Consider the following 21,972-nt stretch of genomic DNA (forward strand, 5'->3'; position numbering starts at 1 on the left):
AAATTAAGGTTTAAGTATGGTAGTTTGAATGCACTATCTAAGGATAGAAAATATGGTTAATCACGACGACTAAAGGTGATTAAAGAAATGAGAATGAAAGTGGAAAAAGTGGTACAACTTGACCATGGCTCAAAATAATAGAAGTAATTTGGATAAAAATCAGGGTATCATCACGTATGAAGACAAGATGCATCCCAACATTATCAAAAGACACCAACCAAAAATATTAGGTTCCTATAGGGTCAACCCATTAATACGAATCCAATAAAGTTTGACTGAAATCCACTTTGGAGCGTGCTTGTGTCGAATTTTTATATTGTGCCAAATTTTTACGTTGTGTTGTAATTGATGGTCTTAATTTAAATGCTTTGATGAAGTGGTGCCACATTAAATTACAATAATATTTAAAATTGTAATAGCTTTGAAACTCTATACACAAAAACTTATGTATACCATTATAAATAAATCGTATTCCTTTTTTTTTGTCGTTATGTTATAAGTGAATATTTTTTTACTATTAGAGCATTTTCAAAGGGAGAAGATATATAAAAAATGTATATTATGTATTTACTTTCTTAAAAAGTGAAATATTCCACTCGATAAAGTAACACATTCCAAAGGGAAAATATATATAAAATAGTAAATTACTTTTTAAAAATAAAATAATAGTACAAAATGAATTAAAAAATATAAAGTGTAATAACTTCTCAAATACCTTTCCCATTAGAGAAGGTTTTTCATGAAAAAAAGAAAAATGTGGTAGTTATAAGATTTTACCTCTCCATTGATGGGGAGGTAAAGATACCTCTTCAAAATGAGAAAAGGTATAATAACTTCTCAAATACCTCTCCCCTTAGAGAATGATTTTTCATGAAAAAAGGTAAATATGGTAGTTATATTAGTTTACCTCTCCCCTTGAAGATGCTCTTAAGTAGTAGTAAAAAGTAACGCATTTACTCTTTTAAACTTTTTTCACTTCTCTATTTTATTTTCTGTTCATATCTTACTCTATTATCTTTCTACTTATCTCATTAAACACTATGTTTTAATGCACAATTAATAAAGTAAAAGAGAGATAAAAAAATTAAAATATTAATATTAATGAAGAATGATTTAAAATAGCAAATTTTTAATATTAAACGAACTAAAAATAAAAATAGTTGCACATTTAAATTTTGTGCAAAAAAGAATGTTTTGGCTTGGGGCTTATCTGCAATACAACAATTTCCGAAAGAAAATTACGAGATAGATTTTGAATCACAATTTTATACACACGTGACACGAGATCGGTTGAAGAGGCCATGACCACACCTCTACCGCCGACCGCCATGAACAACGTTGCAGGCGCCGCTTCCACTAATCTCAAGACTGTGCTAATTACAGGGGTCAGCCGCGGCCTCGGTAAAGCCCTAGCACTTGAATTGGCCAGTCGCGGCCACACCGTAATCGGCTGCTCCCGCTCGCCGGAAAAACTCTCAGCTCTCCAAACCGAGCTCGCCTCCGCCTCCGACGGCCGGAGCAACGCTGACAAGCATATATTCATGAATGTTGACATGGTAATTCCTCGACTAATATGCTTCTCATTTCTCTAATTTTCTTATCTGCTGTGATTGTTTACTTCTTTTTTATTTTTTCTGTAATTGCTGTTAGTTAGAGGTCTAATCGTAGTGTTGAGGAGTTGGCGCGTGCTGTGGTGGAGAAGAAGGCTATTCCTGATATCATTGGTATGATGGGGCATTAACGATTTTGTTTGTTTTTGTTGTTTCAGATAGTTATTTTGTGGAATTGGTTATCTAGTTATGATATTTTTTCTTCGCTACAAACTAGCCTAGTTTGTTTGTGGATGAGTTTCTTATAATCTCCTTTTTTATTTTATGTAATGTAGGCTGAATACTATCATGGCATTTTGTATAATGCTATTGAAATGTCATGTTTTGTTATACTAAAACGCTTCTGCTATTTTTGAAGAACAAATAGTTCACGGAATGTATTGAAATGTCATGTTGCTAGATTGCTTCTCTCTTCCCTTCGGAGGGAGGGAAAGCGTCTCACTAATTGGCTTCCTTTCATCATCGGCAAACATTATGAAAGCAGCTAAGACAATCATCCGCCATAATTTGTTCTCTTAGTTGAACTGGACGTGTATCCAAACTATACATATACATATAAATTATACATATACATATACATATACATATAAACGTACGACTCTTATCCTAACTTGGGAGTCGATTATTGGTATGGCCTGGTTTATACAACATTTACCTTCATCACAAATACACATTACCCAAAATATGAAGCAATCAAATAAATAAGTCTCTCAGAAACTGGCATGTTTTTCACAACCGAACCTTAAAGGCTGTCTATTTGTGGTGAAGAAGCTCAGGGTAGAGCCCCAATACATGCTCCGGCATAAAATCGTGCCTTGTCAAGATTCCGACCACCGGATGTCTCTGCAAAATACCAAATATTGATGTCAAACAATCCAAAAAATCTAAACGATACAGTGGAAAAAGCAGAAGATAGTAGGTATTACTACCCCGGGCGTTTTGGGGATAACGCACAAGTGTCGGAGGGCGAGTTGTCGAAAGAGGATGGCAGCTTTGGCAAGAGACATGGTCTCTACAACCATGTAGGGGGATGAGTTGGTAATCGGATGGAGATCAACATACATCTCCATTTCCTCCGGGGTCAAGTCGATGTCGCTCACTTTAAGCCCCTTCCCCAACCCAGGCTTAGCAAAGTCGAAGGCGTCATACATCCTCAAAACTTGCCCTCCACACACCGCCCTGTTCTTGGTGAACTTCTTCTGGTTGAGCAGCACCAGTAGATGAGACCTCAGCACAAGGCCACACAGTTCCGGTGCATCCGTGAATGGAGGCTCGTCGATCACTGGAAACCCATTGTGTCCGGTCGTCTCCAGAGCATGCATTATGTTCCCAACCTTCTCAACACCAGAGAAGGTGATCAATGGACCGGAGCAAACGTCCCCAGCAGCCAGGTGCTTCATGTATGGCTCTGCATGGGCTTCCAAGTAGGGCAACCCCTTCATCTGCACAATTTGGTCGTAGACCCCGTGGTTGAAACTGTCCGCCACTGTTTTCGATATGAGGAGGACAAGCATTATCAAGGGGAGCATCAGTAGATTGTTGGTAAGCTCCAGGAGTATGACACAAAGAGACACTGTCATCCTCATGGTGCCACCGAGGAAAGAAGCAGCTCCCAGAACGGAGAAGAGGCCGAGGTCAAGGGTAGACAAAGAACCCAAGAGTCTTCCAACAAGGCGCCCGTACGTGGCTCCAGCAAGTATGACAGGAATGAAAAGCCCAGATGGGATAGCAATGCCATAAGTAACAATTCCTAGGAAATATGTTCCAGCAAAGAAAATGATCAGTGAGGAGATTTCAAACTCGTTTCTGTTTGTCGAACTCAACAGGTTACGGATGGCATCATCGCTGGTGTTGAGAAAAAGGGATGCCAGATCATTGTAGTGTCCAGGCTGACATTGGAAGCTCTTGTAGTTTCCAGAGCGACCAATTGTCGGGCACTCTTTCTCGGAGCCACTAGGGCATGGTATGCACTTTGCCAACCATGGCAGGCCGAAGGCGAAACAGGATGTCAGAAGGGTAATAACTGCGGCAAGTAGGACTCTGTAAGAAGGGCCTCTCCTGCAAGGAAGCGAATAACAATATTTGTTAGTAAGCTTTAGAATTGTGACTTATAATGGATCAATTAATCATCGACAGCAAGGACAGAAGCAGTTCTTTGTAAAGGTGGAAGAAAGAGAGGGGTCAATCAGCTAAATAGTAAGTTGTGCATAAAAATCAGTTAGCCGGAAGAAAAACAAGAGGTTATACAACTGTTGTTCAACAAGTATGACAAGAACGTTTATGATGATACTAAATTGATCTTTGAGCATGATTTTAAAATGTGATCAACAATAGTTTGCAAGGCATACAAAAATAGTGGAAGGGGAGAAGGCTGAAACATACTCGTTAACCAAGGTATATGCTCTCAAGACTTTGTCCACAAAAAAATTGTATAGGCTTCCCAAAAGACCTCCAAGAACTCCAATTAGTACAACTGCGAGCAGATCTGCATTGGTATAATTAGGAATTGCAGAATGCATTTCAAACATAATGAGTCCTCCTTGTCCGAAGAGTCCACAATTGCCACCGCGGCAAAAGTTTATGAGACTTCTTAATACAACAGCTACAATAGCAGTTGTGAAGAAGGTCCTCCAAAGTAGAGCACTCCGCCACCTGGAAAACAAAATAACAAATACAGATTACCCATATTATAGTGACAGAAGAAGGTCTTCACGAATGTTCCATATTATATGGCAAGTCAAGTTGTTTTACAAATATTTTCGGGAATTAAGAGATGCAAACAGAAAACAAATGGAGACTGAGAGATACTGTTACTATCCAAAAATACAGGCACAAGCTAATTCCCAAAGGAAAAGTACCAAATCATTTACTCTATTTTCATACTGAGCATGCATGCAACCCATCTAATTGCCTAAACATGATGAAATGCTTCATATGTACCCCAAATCAAGAATAGTCATTCACATTAGGTAAGGAACAAAGTAAGACTTGATATTTTCAAAGAAATTCATTATAACCTTCTCATAAGCTTCAGATATCACCAAAAATAGCATTAATCCTCAATACACTTTAACTTAGCAAGTTTATATATGAAATTCAGCTGTTATATCTCTGAAAGCGGAAGAGGGAATGATACCAAGAGGCAGCTTCTTCAAGGGCAAAAAGCACACCACCAACTGGGGCGCGAAAAGCTGCAGCCACACCAGCAGCAGCCCCACAAGTAATCAAATCCCTTCGGTCTCTATCATTTTTGAAGTATCTGAGCCACTTCCAAGTTAAACGGTATTTTCGAGAACCTCCTTGCCCAAGTAAATTTGCTATGCAGGCACCGGTATGTACCATTGGTCCTTCCTTACCAACAACCAATCCAGCAGAAACTCCCAGGATGGAACCAAAAATCTAGAAAATTGGAATGTGAATTAACACACCAAGAAGAATAAATCAAATTCAGAAAAAAAGGAAGAAGAGGCGTAATTCAGTTCCTTGAGATTATAAATTTGTAAGGTCACAATGAAGGTAAAACCATTATCTCGATTAAATCAGACAAGGAACCATACAATTTGTACAGACTTAAAAAACATTAGGTAAACACTAGAGGCTATTGTACAGTGAGCCATCTAGTCAATTAATTACAAACATAGATGATGAGCATGAGTAATTAAACTCATAGCTTTGAGCTTGCTATACATTTCATACAAACCTCACCATGGCTCCTTTTAGTGAATTGTGAAAAGGATCTTAAGCATAATTCCGATGCCTGTGCTTAGGACCAGATTTACTGGCATTAGGAAAGTGCAATTTTATATGCATCATTTATCAGAGTACATGTTATATAAATAAGATTGATCCACTATTCCAAGCTTTGATCACCGGTAAATCTACTCTCGCTCAAAAACCTATGCACAGATTCCTCATTTCCTTCGGTTTATCATTTCATCACTGAAAATCTGACAATTTACTAATCGGGAAAATCAAAGCAAGTCGAATTCAAACCTTCACAAATAGGGTACTTGGAGCGAGGATGGAATGAGCGTCAATGCCGTTAAGATAGGCTTTCACTTCTGGTATGCCAGAACCAGCTGCAGCAGGGGCAATATACGCACATAGCGCCCCAGCACAAATAGCCAGAATCACATTAGTACCAGCAAATGCAGCAAATGCCGGGAGATACCTGCAGTGGAATAAGTTAATTCAGGCTTATTATCAAATATTGATGGTGAATAAAGTATTCGTCAAACAAATTCAAAAGAGTTCATTTTCACACTCCCAATATCACACAAACATGATTTGTATGATATAATCAATATTGTGGGGGAACAATATGGAGGATTAGACATCAAACTCATAATAGGTCTTTGCTAACAGTTTCCATACCATGTACAGGCCAAGTAGATGAGGCCTAGGCTTCATCAGAAGTTTGGAAGTAATTTGTTAGTTGACACCAGAAAATAAGGTGAATACCAGCAGAATATAAGATTAAGATGGACATATTAGTAATAAATTGGACCACCGGGATCGACTTTTCAATATGTGACAGATGGCAATGCAGCTCTTGTACATCCACCAATTTTGGTAGGAAGCAGATGCTCTATGTGACTACTCACAAGATTAAATCAAATATGAATGGAATTAAAAGATCTCTGGTCAGAATTGGTCTTACTTATCATTAAACATCAAATCGCTAGTGATCACAAGCTTGTAACCAGCAATATTCTCAACCGCCATGTTATTTAAGAAACCAACAAGTCCTGTGCACAATCCTATGAGAAGAGCCAGTGTCCATTTGAGAAAAATATACTGAAAAATCTGAACTCGTTTCCTAGATCTCCAATCCTGCTTAAAGAGATCATTCTCAATCATCCTGCAAAAAGAGATTGCCAATAAGTGAACACAGATACTAGTTGATCATTCACTGTGCTTTCAGATCCACTAATTCAAGTAAAAAAAACTATGAGCACAACACTAAAATTTGTAGGTAGTCCTTTTACTGCAAAGTGCATTTTGCCATGGAAGTAGCCTAATTCATGAAGCAGAGTTGAACTACTAGGAAAAACAGAGTGGCATACATAGTTAACCAGTTCTAAAGCCATACTCGATATATAGTTGGCTCAAATGCATTGAAGATCGAAAAAGAAGCAACAGTCAATCCAAGTCACAGAAAACTCTCGATTGAAGAAAAGCTAAATCAATCACCAGGAACAAGGCAAAATTTACCACAACGATACTGATACATGAAAAAAAGTTCGAAAAGGAAATATTCATACTCGTAATCGAGGCTTTCGATTGGATACACCTTGGCGCCAACAATAGCAATCTGAGAGGTGGTATTGATTCTACTCTTGAGATTCAACAACGGTTCCCTCGCCTCCGTAAACGACGAAGCATCGCTGCCTCTTCCGTCGTTCTCTATGTCTCCTCCTCCATCAACGTAATCACTTTCAGGCTGACGATGATCCATCAATCAGACAGATAAATAACTGAATTAAGTTCAAAAAATCGCGATTCCTCGAAGAAGTCTCTCAAAAATCACGACGATCTCGTAGATTCTAGAATAGCAGCGATGATATAGACACACGGGAAGTACATGCTATATTTCTGTAAAGTAAGACGAAAGGGAGAGAAAGAGAGGGATGCGTGATAGTGATAGTGGTAATGGTAGAATGAGAAATGCAATGGCAAGAGCTTGAAGCTGCTATAATGGCGTCTGAGTCTCTACTTCAATAATAGTTGGCATTCAATGCGTTGTCTCAAATAGATAAGCAATAATTCATTGAATTGTTTGGACTTTTCGTAACTATATGTATGGGGAAATATCATATGAAACTTGCACAACTACTTTCCCTTTTTATCCATAAGATCTAGTTCAATTCTTACAGCAAGATCTGTCCCTCCGTTGCCAACTGCACAACACCCATGCAGGCAGATCTAGTTCAATTCTTAATAATAGATATCGACAAGATTTAATGTATCCCTAATTTTCGCAATATTTTAAAGATAATTCCCTCCATGAATAAAAGACATGTAAATAACACTATGAATTATGAAATTTTCAATTTTACTTAATTATTTTTTAATAATTCTTAAACACATTCTTTTGTTAAAATTAAAAAAAAACACTTATTTGTTATATTTTTTATATGGATGAGACAAATTGCAAAAAAAAATAGTAATTCATTATTTAATAGTATTCATTTTTAAATATTACGAAACCAAATTTCGTGGTTTGAACGACGTTTCTCTTTAAAATATTTTCTAGTAAGAATGTTGGTAAGACCTCTCATTCAAATGTAAAATAGCTAAAACCTATTTTTGATACTGATTGAAAATGAGGGAAAAAACTTAATATCTAGTCGTCAAGTAACTTCTTTTTTGTGAAATGGGGTATAAACTTACTATATTAATATACACTTATTTTTAAGGGCTAAATAAATTACATGAATTTTGAAGTGAATTTTGTTTTGTACATGGATAAACAATTTTCAGAAAATGTCAAATTCTTCATGTTTAAGTCGTTAAATTGCAAAACTTAAAAAAATTTATATGATAAATCAAAAGTTTATATGCAAAATTAAAATCAATTTTGGAGTATATATAAATGCGTGTATCCCTAATTTTGATGTGATGCTGTGAATTGAAAATTAGAGGCAATATTATTTTGAAACCGACAATAGTATCAACAAAAAACATGTAGTAAGATATTATTCTTTTATAACTCATTATATTTACAGTTGAAGATTGAGATATTTGAAATTATTAATTAGCAGTTCAAGATCCGTGATCCATGATTCACGGTGAAGTTTAAATTTCAAAGTCGTAGGATTTAAATTCAGTCGAGAGTTTGTTAATTAACTCTTATCCGTAATACGAAAGACCACGTTGATGAATTATGAATTACTGTGACAGAAAAAGGAAATTGAAATCATTCATAATTGATATTTGTATCAAATTAAATAGTTTTTCCTTTCTTACTTTTTTTTATATCTTTTTGTTTGTTGTGATAAGATTCTTATCTATGTGACAATGTCCTTTGTTGGTATCGAATTTTCATATGAATTGACTGGTTAGTAAGGAATAATTAGTACTCGACACGTACAATACTGATAATCAAATGTTTTATATGCCGATCTCATATGATTACCTTACGAATATGTTGTAACTTTTAAAAAAAAATTACCTAATAAAATGTCGAAAAGCACTCCAGTCTCCAAACATGGAAAATGAGCAATTTAATTTTTCAATTGAGAACCGGCCAATTTTATTTAACAGTGTAATTGATTAGTTGTTGATTAGCAAGATATATACTATTATCACTTAAATAAAATGGGTCGGTCGCCGCCAACAGCTCGAAAACTATTTACCAAGTACTCGCTATAATCGGTTCAAATAATATACATAACTCACGGGTTTCATTGTTGATGGAATAATCTAAACTAATAATTGTAATACAGCTATTAAAAATTTGAAATAATATTCAATTTTTTTTGGCTCAACTATTTCAACTTCCCAGGTGGTCGGCATTTTATGGCGAACAAAAGTCTGAAGGATTCAATAATAATAATAATAATATGGGAAGTATCTAATTGGAGTATAAATAGAATATAAAGAGACCAATAGCTGTATATGATAAATGTCACACAAATAATGTTTGATTTCGTGGCTCTCCAAATGAGGTCATCCACACACACACGTATTTATATGGTATATGCCATTCTACTTGAAAGGGATGGGTAGGTAAAGGGATTTATATAATACCTTCAATAAACGAATTATTTTGGTTACTAACTGAAGAATTAATAGTTAAATGCCTTGCTTTCTACAAAAAATAAAATCATATATTTACAAAACATGCAAATATATATAGAAAATTCTAGCGGATACTGCGAACACATGGGTTTTTTTCTTCTTTTATACTAGACTACATATATCATTCCTCGTTTGTACTGCAGTTTTTTTTTGTTCCGGATTTGGGAGAGACGCATGACCCTCATGCGTCACCCGTTAATGAAACGCATGACCGTGATGCGTCTATGGGTAAGACGCATGAGGGTCATGCGTTTTTTAATTTTTTTTATTTTAATTGAAAGACGCATGAGGGGGTAAAACGCATGACACTCATGCGTCTCTCCTACGAACATAAATTCGCTCTGTAGCTTAGTGGTAAGAATCATGTGTTGTCATTGTGGAGACCCGGGTTCGAATCCCAGCGGCCACATTGCTATTTTTTTTATTACTAGTACAAAATACTATTTAAAAATTGTAATTAGTAACAATTCAAAACGGTTACTAAATAAATTATTGGAACTTTTAATTAACATAAATATCTTAAATAATTATGTGCTAGAAATTGACATAAAATACTCCTTTTAATTAACTTTTAAATAATTATGTACTAGCAATTAATCAAAAAAAATGTAATTACTAGTACAAAATACTATTTAAAAATTGTAATTAGTAACAATTCAAAACGGTTACTAAATAAATTATTGGAACTTTTAATTAATATAAATATCTTAAATAATTATGTGCTAGAAATTGACATAAAATACTCGTTTTAATTAACTTTTGAATAATTATGTACTAGCAATTAATCAAAAAATTGTAATTACTAGTACAAAATACTATTTAAAAATTATAATTAGTAACAATTCAAACGATTATCAAATAAATTATTGGAACTTTTAATTAACATAAATATCTTAAATAATCATGTACTAGAAATTTCATAAAATACTCCTTTTAATTAACTTTTAAATAAATATGTACTAGAAATTTCCCAAAAAAATTGCAATGTGGCTGCTAGGATTCAAACCCGGGTCTCCACAATGACAACACATAATTCTTACCACTAAGCTACAGAGCGAATTTATGTTCGTAGGAGAGACGCATGAGTGTCATGCGTTTTACCCTAAGACGCATGACCCTCATGCGTCTTTCAATTAAAATAAAATAAAAAATAAAAAACGCATGACCCTCATGCGTCTTACCCATAGACGCATCACGGTCATGCGTTTCATTAACGGGTGACGCATGAGGGTCATGCGTCTCTCCCAAATCCGGAACAAAAAAAAACTGCAGTACAAACGAGGAATGATATATGTAGTCTAGTATAAAAGAAGAAAAAACCCCGAACACAGCAGTAGATTTCAAGAAAAACACAAACAGGCCAAGTCAGATCCAAGCAACAAAATCATCATGATGAGTTTCTCCTAAAAAATAAATAAATTATACTATCACAGATCCTAGTAGTCGTGGCACCACTCTCCCTGATCGCGAACAAAAACCACCACTTTCGCCTCACCAGCATGGCATCTTGGCTGCTTTAAAACAAAAATTGCTGGTCAACTGTTGGTTTCATCTCCATCGTCATTGACCATTTCCCGATCCCATCAGTAACCAGATTTAACGGTTGAAGAATGTTCTTCAGTGCCAACAGCTGCATCAGACAGGAGGAGCTTCCCAGATTTGACCTCTGCTATCTTGGGCGAGAGCCTCTTGGCTTCCTCGGTTGAGTAGATACTAGATATATATCTTCTTCACCATGGGTGCAAAATTCACTAAAAACATGACGAAATATTAGCAGCTGTGGAAGCATAAGACAAATAATACAGTATGTGTCTAGAAAACTAGATAACCCTTCCAGAAGCTGCAGACTAACCAAAGTTACACAAATGAGAAACAATGGGCATTTGGACAGGTATGCACATAGATCACAATGAATGCCATGTTTGAAAAGCCTGCAAAATTATGCAAATAACACAACTGCCTAGCTCAAAGAGGAACAGGGTGATTATCTGCTCATTCACATGATCTCTTCCATAGAGAAGGATAGGCAAGTTCAGACCATTGCAATATCAAAATGAACCCTAGCAGCATTAGGCTCACCGTAATATGACAAACTATACTAACAAACAGAAGATATTGAAAAGGGAGGTCATAACACAGCTTAGAAGTAAATCTAGACATATACTGCAAGACATTTGTTTAGTAAACAACACATCAAAAGAAAGGTGCAAGAATCAAGTAAATTAGACTCAACTGCCATGGATCATCTCCAACCATCATCATGTCATCCTCAGCATCTGTGTAGACAACTTGCCATTTCTTTGTTGACCCAGAGAATTCCCCTATGAGTTCAAACATCTCTTCAAATTTCTTGAGCAGATCCTCATAGCAATCAAACCTGGTCAAGTCCACTGCTCTTCCAACAGCAATTCCTTGCATGTAAACCTGAGAGATTTGTGAGCATATATCATTCAATAGTCCAGTAGAGGGATTTCCGAAAGAAGAAAATCAACATTTTTAACCAAGGAAAAGAAAGTCTACTCTTCAAAATATAATCATAATTTTATTTCAAGCAGGTCTATTATGCAAGTGTTTGTTAATCATGTGTTCACATCAAACAAGTAACAACAGCTGAAGCATCCTAGACGGTAATTACAACAATACTTTATCCAAAACGATAAAATCTTACTCCGCAGAACCATAACTAAACAAGAAGTGGCAGAATAGCATAATCAGACAGAAATCCAAGCATGCTACTTTTTCAGTACAACGAATATTCAATAAGGATCCAGGATAAATTCAGAAATGATATGAAAAACTGCCCAGCCACAAACCTCCACATAGCTGGTTTAGAATTAATCAAGTATTGGTCATTTCAGTTAATCTCATTGTTTACTAACATCTAGTGACATTGAAATAAGGCAGTCATAGTAAGATACCTTTGTGCAGCTGCGGATTTGCCTAGTGTGTGCATCATGAGGGGATCCAAGGCAAGACTTATCAGGATCACAACTGACTAAGGGAGCATCAGAAGGTTTACAGTCTGATGGTCCAGAATGTTGTTCATATTCAGCATTTAGAGGAACAAGAGAATCCTCAATAGCTGTTTCAGACTGAATGGCTGGTGATGTATCTTCAATATGAGACTGGCCAAGCAACTCGATTCCAAATAGCCTGCAGCCATTTGCCTGCCTTTTTTCACTTAGAGGAGCAAATGACTCTGCTGCAGTTGCTATTTGATTAGGCTGGTATACGGAGTTGCTCAAGATAGGTAGGAAGTTCTCATTAAAGTTGATTCCGCTAATTCTGGTTCCATCACTGAGCTTAGGCGATTGATATGTACCTCGACCACGTGATGGATCACAACCGGCAAATGCTGACGGGGAGTCAGCTGGTGACTTCCATATACCTATTGAGAATCAAGTAATTTCTTATAAAAGTCTATTCCAAATTTCCAAAATGTATAATTCATTATCATCACATCATCATCATTAGAGAGAGAGAGAGAGAGAGAGTACAAAGTGGAGATAAATCTTGCATTGGAAGAGGCAAAACAGGTGGCCGTGCCCGCTTATTCCTTTGTTGAGTCTGAGTGTTTGGAGGAGTTGCTGCAACTAGGGGTTCTATTTCCCATGCTGAAACTCTATCTGGACGTACTATTGCCGAAGGTTCGTTTCGTCCCACTGGACCTGGACATGTAAAAGTGAACAGTAAGTAAAAATTTACTGCCATAAAAATACAGAAGCCATCAACCCACATTATAGCTCTAATCATATAGCAGACGCAACAAAAGAACAAAACCTGATTGTCGTCTTTATAGATTACCCTCTGTCCGCGAATAGGAGTCCCATTTTTCCATTTTAGTCCGTCCGTGAATAGGAGTCCCGGTTCACTTTTACCATAAATGGTAATAGGGTGTCATCTTCCACTAACTCATTCCACTCACATTTCATTTAAAACTAATATATACAAGTGGGACCATGTTCCACTAACTTTTTTCCATCCACTTTTCTTTACATTTCTTAAAACCCGTATCGTCCATAAATGGGATTCTTAATGGCGGACGGAGGGAGTAATGTTTTATCAAGGGTCAAGATGACCAAAGCATGGACATCCCAACAAGCTACACTGATTGCTAATAGTTACCTTCAGTGATCTCCATGCGGAATCAGGCCATCGAGATGAAGAATTATTATCAACACCAACAATAGTCCACTGAACCTGTATGAACATGCAAGAATGAGTTCTGTCAAACTGTAAACATTACAACATGACAAGTTTATTACTAGTAATAATATTACCTTCTTTCAGGTACCTCTTCACCTTCAAATCTCATCTTAAACCTCATCCCTACCGACAGCTTGTGATTTTGAGCTTCAAGATAGTTGTTAACACTTACGATAAATTCAGATCGGCTAGTCCTGAACACAAATAATTGCAATCGATAATGTAATCATTGAAAGAAACCAGAGGGAAAGCAAAGAATGGATGTGGCAAGAGCATAAAATGCTGAAACGGTCAGACGTAACATCTATGTTATCTGACCAAGCTAACGATAATGGAAATGAGCATTTTATATGAAGGATCTATGTTTCAAGGCCAAGTATTATAGCTCCATGAAGGGTAGACTAGGGAACATGCTGTTTTTACCATGAAATATTCCATTTATCATCATTTCAGTGTGGTCTTACAAGTTACAATTTAGACAACAACAACATTAGACGTAATAATTGGCATGTCCCAATTAACCTTAGTTATTACTACCTCCGTCCACAAAAAATAGACAAGGTTTTGAGTTATAATGCACAATTGGTAAAGTAAGAGAGATGGGGGAAGGTGTTGGAAGTAGTGTTAGTGGATTGTGGGGTCCACTTTTAGAATGATGTGTAGAGTTAATATTTGTTTAAAACTTTCCATATTTAGAATTGGTCTTATTTTGTTGGACGGCCCAAAATGGTAAAATTAGTCAATTTTTAGTGGACGGAGGTAGTATATGATAGGACGAAGTACTGTTGCTCACAGCTCACTCCTAACAAAGCATCAAAAGTAAATGAGATGTTCTAATAACCTTGGTTTATAGAAGACTGAAAATAAGGTTCCGGTGGAGATGGCATGAGATGCAGTTGCAAGAACCCCAAGATGCATACTGTGACTTGATATAACAGGAGATGGCATGTTATTTGCTTGTATCATAAGCCTGCACACACCTACTTGGAGTTCCCCATTTTCTCCTCTGCCAAAATATAAAAAGGGAGACTACCACTTTCAGCTGCTGATTACATGAAAAGAAACATAACAGGAAAAAAATATTTTTAAAGTTCAATTTTGACATTGGGTAGAAAAGAATTATTGGAGGAATTATAATCTATTTACTTATTATAATAATTAATTAATGGATTTTATAATAGAGTCATTTTGGAAAAAGATGAAAGATTGGAAGAAATAATAAATTATTATTTTATTTCTCTTCATTTAATTCATAAAACAAAATTAGGTAAAATGAAAAGCTCCATAAATAGAGATTGTGATGTTCTAAAGATTACTAAATTAGCTTTATATAAACCTAAAATTAAATTATAAATATAAGGAATTAATAAAAATATGTTACTTATACAAATAATAACAATAGAAATAAACAATAATTGATGGAGTACTATAATTATATATTCGAATTATAAATATAAGAAATTAATAAAATATATTACTTATACAAATAATAAACAATAGAAATAAACAATAATTGATGGAGTACTATAAACAATAAAAAGTAATTTCGTTTCCCAATGTAAACTGACCCTCTATCTCTATCTCTGATCCAATGTAATTTCGTTTCCCAATGTAAACTGACCCAATGTAAATTGATGGAGTACTATAAACAATAAACAATAAACAATAGAAATAAACAATAATTGACCCTCTATCTCTCTCTCTATTCTCTATTCTGTCTCGTCTCCCCTCCCTCCTTCTTTTTCTGTGTAAAAGCAAAAAATATGCAGCCTACCGGCGAACCAGGGCGGACGGCAACAGGTAAGCGGCGGGGGCTTGGCCTACGCTAGTTCCGTCTCTCGCTCCAGTCGCCCCGACCGTCCAGAGCGCGCCCCGACGCCGCCCCACGTATCTCGCTCGGCTCACCCATGTTGGGGCGAAGCCGGCCTCGATCATGGCAACCCGCGCCCCGAGCGCGCCCCGGGCGCGTTTTTGACAACACTGTTTGAAACCAATTCTGTATGCCTTTGAAATTATGAAAAATAAAAAATGTATATCCTCACAGGAAAGAGAGTCCATCTGCTAATTTATAGCACAAGCTAACAACTCACATATCTTCACTTAGGATAAAAACGACATGAAAAACCCTTCAGCAGTGAGGACTGGACTTCCTAGCATTAGTTACACAAATCAGGTACATTTTAACAAAACTAAGAACTTAAAACCCAGATATGGTCTCTAAATTCAATCATATGTGTCTAATTCCCCCACCCAAACCATAGCCACAAGCATTGCCAAAATCTACTCCGAACCCAAATAAGGAGCAATTGTTGAACGGAACAAATGAAGTACTTTGATATGGAAACTCTTAAAGAATAGCTGAACAAGTAACAAATTAAAAGTCAGAAATTAGGCAACAGTATTTACATCGTGTTCCGGGAGAAGCGTTATTTGAGCATAGACCTCATCTGTGTCTGGTTCAGCCTGAAATTAAATAATAAGTTACTAAAAGTAGACACGTGGCAGAAATATAAATAGGCTAACTGGCATGCAGAGCAATCTAATACGAAGTCCAGTTGCAGGAACATCAAATTATTAGGAATTTTACCCGAAGTTGAACATTCATCACTTTGCTTAGGATTTTACTAGGTAAGTTGAATGAAGGAAGTTGCTGATCCAGTCCCTGATGTGTAGATGCTTTGAGCTATAAGAAAGATAAACACAAATAATAAACTATTTAGAAATAAATGATTGGCAAGCTTATACTGATACAGGATGGTGCAATTCAGTTGACACATTCTGAAGAGAACAATATTGCAATGAAGAGGATAAATTTGATAATGGCAGGGAAAAGCAGAACCTGTTCCATGTGACCTTGCGGAAAGTAATAAACTCGTTCATCTTCACGTGGAACGCTGACAAGTGGTCCAGCACAGGCATGCCAAAGTTCTTTAAACAAAGCTTCATTTAGGGGCCCTGAAATAAAATATCAAATGACAGCATAAATGAGAAAGATAGAGACAAAACAGTGCAATCAACTGAACTTAAAAACAGAAGCTAGCAAACTGTTATTATCAACGAGACTGGAAAAATTGTCTTTCCATCATAAGTGTATTACGCCCTATTAAACTCTGAACCCCATGAATTTATATTCCTGCACCTTCCACAGTTTTGAGAATCTTCCATCCACCATGCAGTAGTCATTATAACAGCACTATTTTTTTGCTTATAAAAGACTATAGTGCATGCTGCTAACCTTGTCAGATATCACCATAACATTCTACTTCGAGCCATACAAAGGTGAAGCTGTAGCTACCAAAATGGATGTTTCAGTGCACAGCATCACAACAAAGTCAATGGTGAACAAATATCAGCTTCACACCAACTAATAATGTAAAAACAATAAAGTAAATACAGACTATCCACCACTAGATGACATGTTGAAACATTAACGAGTTAATAAGGAACTACAGTCATATCTGCGTCCACATGGAGAAAAATGATAACCCTCTTGTGGCATCAAAATGTAGCAAAACCACCTACTAGACACATTAATTTTATACTTTCACAATAAGTGTACATAGTCTCATGATCAAAAAACCATACCTGTGGGTGGGAGCCCTCCAGCAAAATGATTAGCAGCAAGGTTGGCCATCATAAAAGTAACGAAAAATTCAAGTAATGCCACTGGCCAACTTTGTGATTCCTCTCGTTTGATATAGTCAAGATCGCATACACTGAATAACATTAATATCTTAATTGAAGGAAGTGGAAGATACATTTATTGCCGAGAAGATATAGATGGTTAGAGCCAATAGTGGATGCAGAATTTTTGGTTCGGGGTACGAATCGTGCGATAAATAATTACATAACACCAATAAATAGAATCTAATGCTAGAAGAGTTTGACATCATATATCAATTCTTTCAAACTAATGCTAAAAGCGGTTTGACATCATAAATCAATTCTTTCACTCTAATAACACATTAGATTTTAAAGAGACACACTGCTATTTAAATAAGATTTCACTTTTTTAAACACAAATACACAATTGTTGAATATCTAACTTTTCTCGTTCTTTTAATTTATTTTCTGCATATGTATACAAAATCATAACCAAAGTATAATAAAACTACTACACACTGGCCATCTAACTATTTAAACATTATTAACCATCTCACTCACACAAGTTTAAATTCCAAGATAATTTTAAAAGATCGAAACCATATAACAATTAAATAATGACATATATATAACTGAAATAAATCAATATAGTACTATTCATTTGCTTAGAAAATTAAACCATCAAACAAAGAAGAATATGATGTTCAAAGCTGTAAAAGTTGATAAAATGGCAATAAAAAAACAGGGCGTCAATTTCTAAGTCTAGCGATAATCAACATTATATCATTTTCCACACCATTTTCTAAGAAACCTTCGTTTTGTATCTTTTTCTCTAGCAATGGTGAATTGAAGACGGTGAGGAAGACTGGTTAAGAGGCGCTCCTGCTCCAAGTCGATACGGGTGTATTTTCGCTAATACTAGTAGGTTTTGCTGTGGTGGGTTTTGAGGATTAGGTTTTTAAATTCATCCTCTTTCAAATCTTTATTGATATTGTATTTCCTTAGTTGTAGTGTAATCTTTTGCAATTTGTGTTCAAAGACATATTTCTACTATATTCATTGACTCTTCTCAACACAACAATACTCTAGAAAAAACAGCTAAACTCATCTCATTTCACGCATAGTGTAACTCTATATTGAAGCAATTCTATACCTTCCATACGCATTAACCACATGCTCATTTTATTCATTTATTTTAGCATGGACGAGGACGAGTTTAAATCCAAACTAAAGAAAATTCCGATATCAAAAATAGAATTCGGCGATATACCGAATCAGGCGCAGCTTTGGCGTCAATGAATTTGATGCGCGCCACGGAAACCCTAGAAAAATCCGCCGTTGCCATATTTATCCTGCTATCATGACCGCGGGATTCTCCTTCACTGATCTTGCGGCTCGATAATCAGTTTACAAACCGAATTCAGCTCCGGATTATCTTAAGCTTAGGCTATTATTGTTGGTTTCTGGGGATTACAAGAGATAACAGAACCGGGCGTAATACAACCCAAAAGAAAGGAAAAGAAGAAACTGAACTTTAGAAATTACAACGTAGAATCGAAACTACTAAACCAGTATGATTAGCCGAGTCGAGGAGGCCTCTTCCTTCAAGACGAGATACACCCCGGTAGTGCTCTTCGGTTTGGCGTGTCGTCCCCAAAGGTAAAACGGCTACGTCTCTATTGATGCAGCACCGCAATCAGTAGAGCTCCGACGAACGGGATGGAGGAGAGGGCAGAGCTTCGACAGAAAACAATGCAGAGAGAGGGAGAGAGCTTATGATGCAGAATGCTTGTATGTGTGTCCTAATGCAGTGGTATGGCTAGCCTATTTATAGGCCAAGTCACCATGCAGGGTCAACCAGCCATTGAAGGCTCATCATGGCAATTCGTAACCGACGTCGGTTACAGGCGTGTGGCTGGAGTGTGCCACCCGTGTGTGGAGCGTGTGGATTTCTCACGTGGCAGCCGTGACTGTGCCTCGCTTGACGACGTGTCAAGCCACTTGGATTGCTGACTCGGCGGTAGTATAAAAAGAATAGTTTGGGCCAAGCACCAAGCCCAAAGACCACCCAAAGACCAATTGCCAAGATCCAAGATCCAAGTCCAAGATCGGGCCCGGGCCCGAGGCCGCGAGCGCGAGCACGAGCACGGGCAAGGGCGGCGGCGGCGCGCGCGTGTGCGCACGTGTGGGCTATTTCACCCATCTTGGTCCACCATAATTATTAAATAACATAAAGTCACTTAATTTATACACATTAAAAGATGTGTTAATCCTCCAATGTGGGATAATTAACACTAGTTAATTATTCCCTAAGCTCCAACTCCAAGCTTTAATTAAAAGCTAATTATGCCCAACTTTAATCCACTATTTCTCACTCACCGGAAATCGGATTTGAGAAAGTGAATATACTACATTTATCTACGTAAAATGTAGATCGACGATATGTCATTTAATTTCACAAAATTAAATGTTTCGTCACATTTATTATGTGGTCAAAATCCATTGACCGGGCATATTTATTACCATGATTTCTACAATCCCCCACATGAGTGGAAATAGCCGAATGCATATGCATGCAGACACAAGCTCAACCCTCGAGAGGTATATAAGCATAAGGATAGGTAGTTGTTGGCCTTGAACCTTCCATAGTCGACACCATCGGATACACATGCGGCTTAGTAGCGCGATGCTTTGAACTAATCCCCCACGGCGTGCACCGAGACAATGGTGTTAACGCTTAAACACCTCAACCTCATCCGTTCTCACGTTTTGTGTCCATTGCGGTCTTGGACACCACTTTTGATTCATAAGTGTGTTTTATGAAGCGACCACACTTCACACTTACATAGGTGATTCTTAGTCAAGTACCTTGCCATACTTGGTCTCTTTGAGAACTCCATCTCTTTGAGATTCTTAAGAACCATTAGAAGTCATAGACTTGGCCTTTACCACTAGGCAAGTTCTCCAACACTCTATTGCTCTCTAGGGAATAGATATAGTTGAGTGTTTCTCATGAACTCTCATAGCTTAGTTGTCCCTTTGAACCAAGTTCTTGGGATCTCCAGTCATCATGGTTGGGTTACCGCTATGATAATTCTTTAGTTTGTGGATTTCAAACCCATTCCCTCTAACAACTTATTCATTTGATCACGGTTTAACCCTTTTGTTAGCGGATCCGCTAGATTATCTATTGACTTCACATAGTCAATTGTAATCACGCCAGTTGTGATCAAATGTCTTACGGTGTTATGTCGTCGACGTATATGTCGAGACTTACCGTTATAGAAACCATTGTTTGCCCTTCCAATAGCCGCTTGGCTATCGCAGTGGATTAGCACTGGTGGCACTGGCTTAGACCAACATAGAATATCTTCAAGGAAGTTCTTAAGCCTCTCGGCTTCCTCACCCGCCTTATCTATGGCAATAAACTCCGATTCCATTGTTGATCGGGCTATACATGTCTGTTTTGTGGATTTCCACGATACAGCACCTCCCCCAATAGTAAAGACGTATCCACTTGTTGAAAGTGAGTCTCTATTATCGGATATCCAATTGGCATCACAGTACCCTTCAAGTACCGGGGGGTATCTCGAGAAGTGTAGCCCAAGATTTTGAGTATGTTTTAAATATCTCAAAACCCTCACAAGAGCTCTCCAATGCTCTTTGTTTGGATTGCTCGTGTAACGACTCAACTTGTTCACGGCACAAGCAATGTCAGGTCGAGTGCAATTAGTCAAGTACATAATGCACCCGATGACCCGTGCATACTCTTCTTGTGCAACGGGCTCGCCTTTGTCCTTGCTCAAGTGAACGTCGAGTTCAATTGGAGTCTTAACCGGCGCGTCATCATAGGCTTTGAATTTATTCAATATCTTCTCAACATAATGTGATTGTGTTAAGATGATTCCATCATTCGTTCTTAGAATCTTCATTCCAAGAATTACATCGGCTAGACCCATGTCTTTCATGTCAAAGTTTCTCTTTAACATGGTCTTTGTATCGTTAATTACTTGAGTGTTGCTACCCAAGATTAACACATCATCAACGTAGAGACACACTATAACATGACCGTTATTAGTGCTCTTGATGTAGACACATTTGTCGCACTCGTTGATTTTAAACCCATTTGATAACATCACATTATCAAACTTCAAGTGCCACTGCAATGGCGCTTGTTTCAATCCATATAGGGACTTTACGAGCTTGCATACCTTTTTCTCTTGTCCAGGTACTACAAACCCTTCGGGTTGTTCCATATAGATTTCATCTTCTAGTTCACCATTTAGAAACGCGGTCTTTACATCCATTTGATGAATCTCAAGATTGTGCAATGCAGCAATAGCGAGAAGCACTCGTATAGATGTAATCCTTGTTACAGGTGAATAGGTATCGAAGAAGTCATGTCCTTCCTTTTGTTTAAAACCCTTTACTACTAATCGGGCTTTATACTTATCAACTGTTCCATCGGCCTTAAACTTTCTTTTAAGAACTCATTTGCATCCTAAAGGTTTAGCACCTTCGGGCAAATCAACCAACACCCATGTGTGGTTTAGCAAAATTGAATCAATTTCGCTTTGAACAGCTTCTCTCCAATGCAGCCCGTCTGGGCCAGCAAAGGCTACTTTTATCGATGTTGGTTCTTCATCCAACATGAAAGCAATATAGTCAGGACCAAAACTTTTTGGTGTTCTGACTCTATTACCACGTCTTAGTACTGTATCTTTTGGATCGGGCCTTGCACGCTTGCGCG

General features: G+C 37.1%; 2 protein-coding genes and 1 pseudogene across 3 annotated transcripts; 1 reads left to right on the forward strand and 2 right to left on the reverse strand.

Moving 5' to 3' along the window:
• The first annotated feature begins 1,164 nt into the window (after positions 1–1,164).
• LOC121805829 (NADPH-dependent pterin aldehyde reductase-like) lies at positions 1,165–1,948 on the forward strand. Of its 2 annotated transcripts, none has more exons than XM_042205844.1 (2): positions 1,165–1,556; positions 1,655–1,948. In XM_042205844.1, the coding sequence occupies exons 1-2, from the start codon at positions 1,302–1,304 to the stop codon at positions 1,739–1,741; spliced, it is 342 nt and encodes a 113-aa protein (XP_042061778.1). In that variant the 5' UTR covers positions 1,165–1,301; the 3' UTR covers positions 1,742–1,948. The 2 variants fall into 2 exon arrangements, with proteins under 2 accessions (XP_042061778.1, XP_042061779.1); XM_042205845.1 differs by having other exon boundaries at positions 1,168–1,556; positions 1,651–1,948.
• A 158-nt stretch (positions 1,949–2,106) lies between these two features.
• On the reverse strand, positions 2,107–7,396 carry LOC121805828 (chloride channel protein CLC-c-like). Its single transcript, XM_042205843.1, has 7 exons — positions 6,875–7,396; positions 6,271–6,471; positions 5,604–5,781; positions 4,747–5,009; positions 3,993–4,262; positions 2,540–3,668; positions 2,107–2,453 (listed from the first exon to the last, which is right to left on the reverse strand). Exons 1-7 carry the CDS (start codon positions 7,066–7,068, stop codon positions 2,364–2,366), a joined length of 2,325 nt encoding a protein of 774 aa, XP_042061777.1. The 5' UTR covers positions 7,069–7,396; the 3' UTR covers positions 2,107–2,363.
• A 3,302-nt stretch (positions 7,397–10,698) lies between these two features.
• On the reverse strand, positions 10,699–18,655 carry LOC121802533 (annotated as a pseudogene).
• Positions 18,656–21,972: the final 3,317 nt, after the last annotated feature.

The sequence above is a fragment of the Salvia splendens genome, chromosome 5, assembly GCF_004379255.2.
Source record: "Salvia splendens isolate huo1 chromosome 5, SspV2, whole genome shotgun sequence".
Classification (NCBI taxonomy): Eukaryota; Viridiplantae; Streptophyta; class Magnoliopsida; order Lamiales; family Lamiaceae; genus Salvia; species Salvia splendens.

Excerpts from the sequence above, each read along its gene's own strand:
- LOC121805829 (XM_042205844.1), top strand. The coding sequence starts at position 1,302 with ATGACCACACCTCTACCGCCGACCGCCATGAACAACGTTGCAGGCGCC. Across the intron at positions 1,557-1,654 it reads TATTCATGAATGTTGACATG|AGGTCTAATCGTAGTGTTGA; the intron begins GTAATTCCTCGA and ends GCTGTTAGTTAG.
- LOC121805828 (XM_042205843.1), bottom strand. The coding sequence starts at position 7,068 with ATGGATCATCGTCAGCCTGAAAGTGATTACGTTGATGGAGGAGGAGAC. Across the intron at positions 6,472-6,874 it reads ATCGAAAGCCTCGATTACGA|GATGATTGAGAATGATCTCT; the intron begins GTATGAATATTT and ends CTCTTTTTGCAG. Across the intron at positions 2,454-2,539 it reads TTATCCCCAAAACGCCCGGG|AGACATCCGGTGGTCGGAAT; the intron begins GTAGTAATACCT and ends GGTATTTTGCAG.